The following is a 6,223-nucleotide window of genomic DNA, read 5'->3' as shown; positions in this document are numbered from 1 at the left end:
ATCCACGAGGTCAGGAAATAACAGCAGCGGCAGCTCCGGCTCCACGCTGGGGCTGTTGGCTTGGCACGTGGATCCCCAGCCCTCCTCTTCCTGGACAGTGCTCCTTTGAATCGGGAGAGGCAGGGGAGACACCAGACGGCGACCTGGGCCAGGCTTTCAGACCTTGAAGAGCTTGAGGAGGATGGAAGAAGCGCCACTCCTGCTCAGCATGGCGCTGGGAGGCTGGGCTTTCGTGTTTCTCTCTGTTATTTTGTGGTGTTATTTCCTGGGCTCTGCATTAGCTTCTGAGAAATACAAACTCTTGCTCATCCTCCTCGGGAAATCCTCACGTCGGGTAAAGCTTTCACAACAGGCTGTAAACCTCCGTCCGGTGTGTCCCCGGACTAGGCGTGAGGACTTTGTGTGTGTTCCCCTCGCTGTGGCAGCAGCCCCACCCTTTCTTCTCTGCCTCTGTTTTTAGGAGAGCCACAAACGTCGTCTCTCTGTTCCTTGACCCAGACTTTGTGGTGGTGGTGATGTTCTTGGGGCGTTGAGGAACCCCTGTGTCGAAACCCGCGCGTGCATCGATGAGCAGCCTTGCTCTTCCCACGTCCGGGAGCAAAGAGCTTGAGACGGGGTTGGTAGGGTCAACATAGGGGTAGGACCAGCTGCCCAGCTCTCTAGCAAAGCTTGGCCACGTGGAAATCCCCGCTTTCCTCTCAGCCTTTGGCCAGGTTCCCTCATGTAAGGTTGCATGAGCTCCCTGGGAAGAGCTTCGTGAATCCTTTGGGAACAGAAGCGAGCTCTCCCGAAGACTGATTTTAGCAGGCGTTAATTCAGGCAGCTCTCATGCCCAGAGCTCTCCATCAGTGCCCACGCGATAACTCTTTCACCCTCCTCGTTCTCTCACCTCTTGGGTGGGTGCGGAGCAGGGAGACGCGGGTCTGTGTTTCCTCGGAGGAGTTGGAGCTGGTTGCAGTTTCTTCAGACCCTCAAGACCCCTCTGGTGGAGACGGCCTTGGTGGAGACGGTCGGTCAGCATCTGCTCCTCCGTCCCCATCTTGGCTGTCTCTTCCCCTCTGAGAGGGAGGGGGAGCCCGGGGTGGGGAGCCCTCATGTCCTTAGAAGCAGCGTATGTGAGAACTTCTGACTATGGACCTATGGCACCGTTTGCACCTCCTCACCACTTCTCCGCCACCTTGAAACCACCTTCAGCTTCTCCAGCGGCAAAGAGGGACGCAGCAGCCAGAGGTCCCGCTTGGCGCCGTGTTCGTGCTCTGGTTGCTCTTTTGCACCCTGACCCTGACGGGCGCCTGGGGAGGCTGGGACTTCATCCCCCCTCCCATGGGTGCTGGCACCCAAACCGCGTTGGCCAAGGCTTTCAAATCTATCTGCTGATTACAGGTCGGCAGCTGGAGATAAAGCAAATTGGAGACGGGGCCAAGCGCCTCTGGAGACCTCTCCAACGGGTTTCGAGCGCCTCTGGAGACCTCTCCAGTGGGCTCCTTTAGGGTTTGCTTTTGTTGCGCACAGCCTGTACCTCCGCAGCCTTATCAGGAGCACTCCCTTGCCTCTTCGGGTTTGCTCGGGGAGCGCGTGAAGTTTGCATGCAGGCTGTCAGATTGCAGCCTATCATGGCGTAAACATAGTTTTGTATTCGCTTTGGTGGGTTATTTTTGCCCGTTTTAAAGTAACGTCTGTTTTTAGCGGAGACCATTAGGCTAGATACGGATGCTGCGGTTCCGTGCTGTCCTTCTAGACCAAGCGTTGTGGTTTTAGGTGACGTTCTCTCGTGTTGGAGACCCCAGTGCATCGCGCTGTGAAAGCAAAAGAAAGATGATGGCTCCTGGAGGCACAGCATGGGGTGAAACACAGAAATTAGTGTAATTTTCTCTGCCAATGTTCCCAAGCTAGTCGGTGTTCTGGGTGGGAAGAAGGTAGTAAAGCCCTTGGGGCACACGGGCCATCCCACCATCTCCCTGTGTCCAAGCCAGGCTTGCCAGGGTGGTACGTGTGCGAGCTTGAGAGGGGAGAGACCAGACACATGGTCCTGGTGCAGAACATTCTGTGGTGGCAGCTGCGCAGACGGTTTCGTGAAGCCCCGCTAACAGCACCTCGCATCCCTGGTTTTCACCTCACTAGTTTTCACCGCATGGAGCGAAGGGTGGCTCTTGGCCATCCAGAAGTGGGGTTACCTTGTCCCGTCCTTGACCCCTGCTCAAGTCAAGCAACCTAAAAGCCCGCTAAAACCTTAAGGAGTACGTCCCTTCATCTCCATCTTGCAGGGTGAGGTGTCTCTGCCTCACAGCTCCCGGGAAGTGCAGGAGCCTTTGGGAACACTTGATATCTGAGGATTGAGGCTGTGCTCTGCAGATTTCTGCCTTTCCTGGCTGAAAAGGGGGGCTGACGGTGAGGGAACCCCCTCTCCTGACATGACAACCATGTTTCTCCTTGCAGGTGGTGGTGCTCCTGGAAGTCCTGAGCTGGGGTCGGCTGGAAGATGACCGAATATAAGCTGGTAGTGGTGGGAGCTGGTGGCGTCGGGAAGAGTGCTTTGACGATACAGCTCATCCAGAACCATTTTGTCGATGAGTATGACCCCACGATAGAGGTAAGCAGCTCCAGGCATGGGGTCGGTCTGTCTTCCTCTTGATCTTCTCCAGCTTACCTCCAACCCAGAGCACACTGGGTTTGTTCTCGAGCCTGAGCTTGAGCAGAGACGTTCCTCTGCTTCGCAGTGCTTCTGTTTCTCCTCCTGGGAAACCAGAGTGAATATAGCGACTTCTGATGCAGGACGCGTCGAGATTTACTGATGAAACAAGGTTTAGCAGAGCTCGGTTTTATTAAGTACGTCCTGCAGTTCAGGTGAACCGTGCTGGTTCCCGGAGCGCCCCGTGACGAGGAGTTCAAGGATGATGTACGGGTCTCGCAGTCAGCGTGGATGGTAGCTCAGCACCCTGCCTGGAGAAACAGGCAGAGACCTCACACTCCTCCAGGCTGTGCAGAGGCAGAGGCCTGGTCTTCAATACCCATTACGCTCTTTATTTTCTTGTTTCTAACTTCTAAAAACCATATTCCGCTGCTGGTGAGATGCTAATTACCCCCTGCACAACTTACACCTTCCTAAGCAGCAGCCGCTTCTCTGCACGAGGAGTAAGTCCACCCTGGGAAAGCAAATTACGGCTCCGTCCTGCCTCTTGGACAATCACCTCCCTGTCTGTGGTCCTAAAGGATTCTCCACCAGATGTGTATCAATGCAGCTGTGGCCGCTGCAGTTGTTATTATCGTAACAGCTAAAAGGCCCCAGCTGGGAGCCAAAAATCTGTTCTGGTAGGTGTTGTATGTGTAGTCCCCACCCTGAAGAGCTTAGAGCTTAAATAAACAAGCAAGGGAAGGCTTGGTAGGGAGGCAGGAATAGCCTCACGGTCCTGCAGCCGGGAAGGAGAGAAAGCACTTAAAAGCACGTGCTGCTACGTCATTTGGCCAAGGTCACCCAGAAACCCCTTGGCGGAGACTGGAACTTCATTTAAGGGCTCCCGAGCCTCGGGGCTGCACCTTGATCGTGGGTGCAGTTGCCTTCTGCCCCAGCTCCCCCCCTCCACGCGCCCATCGCCGGCGGCACCGTGCGTGTTCCTTAGAAACCCCTCCCGGGTTGTTTTCTTGGCAAAAGAGCTGCTGATGGAGAATAACCTCGCCAGGGAGACACCTGCACCAGTGGGTCCTCTCCCAGACCAGCAGCTTGGACCTGGCAATGTGTTGGGTTTTGGTGCATCCTATTTTATTTTTTCCTTTTTTTTGTCTCCAGCTGCCTGTCCCTTTGCGTACCCTGCAGGGAATTTTCTCCGTGTAAACAGGCAGCAGGGAATGTAAACCTTGCGTGGCATTTCCCAGCACACCCTCCTCGCCAGGCCCCAGGAGATGCCGGCTCTCCTTCCCTCTCCCCGCCCAGCCCCACTCTTCTCCTCCTTTTCTCCTCCTAAAGCAGCCACGAGCTGCTCTTCAGCCCCCTGGTGCTTTTCCACCTGCAGGTCCCACCAGCCCCGATACCTTTGCGGCTCCCTCGGTCCTGCCCCGCATCCTCCCCGGCCATCTCCTCGCTCGTTCTGGGGTGACTCCTTTTACTTACGCTTCATTTTCTGGGGATTTCAGGCGCATGGAGAGTTACCTGCCAGCCGTGGGGCCAGCAAACCACCCTCCTATGACTAAGCCGCTTTGGCTCGTGCCCAGGAGCTGACTTGGACTGTTTCAGCCCACTGACAAACAGCACAGCACTGCTGAAATAAAAGCGGGGACAAAAAAAATAAAAAGAGTATGTGCACACAGAGCGAAGGCTTTACCCATCGCTTAAATGCGCTGAGCAGGGGCTGTGCTGCGACGCGGGGGTGTGAGCGGGTCGGGGTGCCCCAAGAAGATGCTCCCGAGGGGAGGAGAAGCGAGTCTGTCCCCTCGCTGGAACAGGGAGCCCTCCTGCCCTCCCCGTTTCGCTGGTGGAAGCGTCTGGCTCCGTAACATCCCACACGCCTGCCCTTGGGCTGTTGTGAGCCTTGAGACCGTTATTTGGGGACTGTGGAGGTGGGACTGGGGCTCTTCTACCTCGCACCGAGGAGGCTCCTGATCCGTTATTGATCAGAACCGGGAGCTCGTCCCCACGGAGCAGCCTGCCAGCTGCCTTCGGAGCAGGGTGGCTGGAAGCCAGCCCAGCGCTCTGGGCTTATTCCCAGCGCGTCACCAGTCCCCTCTTTGGGGCTGAGAAGGTCATGGTGGTGGAGCAGACCTCATCTCCTCCCATTCTGCAGCCTTCTCCGCAAGGTGAGGCAAGACCTCCTTAGTGAACCGAGGGTGGAGGCTGCGTTGGCCCCGTTCCCTTTCCGTGCCGGTGCCGGCGCTGACCTTTGCTGCGTCGGCTGTTTGTCTGCAGACCTGCAGAGCTCCTCTGATAACGTCGTTGTGGCCGTTGGGAGAGCAGCAGCGGACGGTCGAATTCGTTTCACGCTGCGGCCGTAGCCTCCGCGGAGCACCGTTGTGGTCGTGCTGCTGACTTGCACCTTCGGTTTTGGGCTTCCTCCTTGAGCCAAGGGTGCTGGGCCGTACCCGTGGTGATTTCCAGGCCTTCTCACACCTGCCCTGAGTTGAGATTGCCTCTCCTGCAGGGAAAAAAAAGAAAAAAACAACTTCAAAGCACCTGCCTTGGAGCCCTCTGGGCGCAGGCTGGTGTGGGAAACACCCTCTTCGCAGCGCGATATTTTTATTTTATTTTTTCTCACGTTTGAAGAAGGGGTTTGCCATCAAGCCTGGTTTGCCCCCTTACTGGTGGTGTATCACCTCCCGTGCTTGATCTAAGATTCATCGGAGGTGCTGGAGGGGATCTTAAACACGTTCGAGCCCTTGCAGGTGGTGGCTGGAAGCCCTGGCCGGCCAGAACCACCTTTCCCTGGTGGCCCCTTCCAGCAGAAGGGATTAGCCAGGACTAAATAAAGCCTAAGGGCAGTAGTTGTGGAGGGCTGTGCCCTGTGGTAGGGACGAAGCTGCCCCTGGTGTGGCAGAGGCAGGGCTGGGAATGGGGAGAGCAAGCTGAAGGCTTCACTAGAGAAGGAGAAACGTGCTCAGCTACTCCTTTTTTTCCTTTTCTTCTCCTTTTTTTCCTTTCCCTCCTGTTTTTTGAGGCAGATTGGGTTGGCTGTTTAATGGGAGCTAACCTCAGGCATCCTCCCAGGGACACGCTCGCTGCATCCCTTCGCTTGGCTGGACCTGAGCCCTCCCGTAATGCATCTTCCTCCCTTTCTCTCCCTCTCCTGGCCTGCAGGATTCCTACAGAAAGCAAGTCGTCATCGACGGAGAGACCTGCTTGTTAGACATCTTGGACACCGCCGGGCAAGAGGAGTACAGTGCCATGAGAGACCAGTACATGCGAACGGGGGAGGGATTCCTCTGCGTCTTTGCCATCAACAACACCAAGTCCTTTGAAGACATTCACCAGTACAGGTGGGTAGAGAATCATAGAATTGTTTAGGCTGGAAAAGACCTTTAAGAACACTGAATGTGACTGTTAACCCAGCGCTGCCAGTTCCACCCTGAGCACCACATCTCCACGGCTTTGAGATCCCTCCAGGGCTGGGGACGCTACCACTGCCCCAGCAGCCTGGGCCAGGGTTCAACAACCCTTCTGGTGAAGAAATTCTACCTAATATCCAGTCTAGACCTCCTCTGGGGCAACTTAAGACCATTTTGTCTTGTCCTGTCCCTT

At 56.0% G+C, this 6,223-nt stretch overlaps 1 protein-coding gene across 1 annotated transcript in view; it reads left to right on the top strand.

The window, feature by feature from the left end:
• The window catches only part of LOC104273878 (GTPase HRas), a gene marked incomplete at its 3' end in the record, with an annotated part of 9,758 nt that extends 3,793 nt beyond the window's left edge, over positions 1-5,965 (top strand). Inside the window, exons 2-3 of the mRNA XM_009869337.1 lie at positions 2,437-2,590; positions 5,783-5,965. Of these exons, the coding sequence (XP_009867639.1) occupies positions 2,480-2,590; positions 5,783-5,965 (294 nt within the window). The remainder of the gene's footprint in view (positions 1-2,436; positions 2,591-5,782) is intronic.
• Positions 5,966-6,223: the final 258 nt, after the last annotated feature.

Source organism: Apaloderma vittatum, unplaced genomic scaffold, assembly GCF_000703405.1.
Source record: "Apaloderma vittatum isolate BGI_N311 unplaced genomic scaffold, ASM70340v1 scaffold28675, whole genome shotgun sequence".
In the NCBI taxonomy this organism is placed as follows: domain Eukaryota; kingdom Metazoa; phylum Chordata; class Aves; order Trogoniformes; family Trogonidae; genus Apaloderma; species Apaloderma vittatum.
The sequence above is the reverse complement of the archived record's forward strand: the minus strand, read 5'-3'. Positions and strand labels throughout refer to the sequence as shown.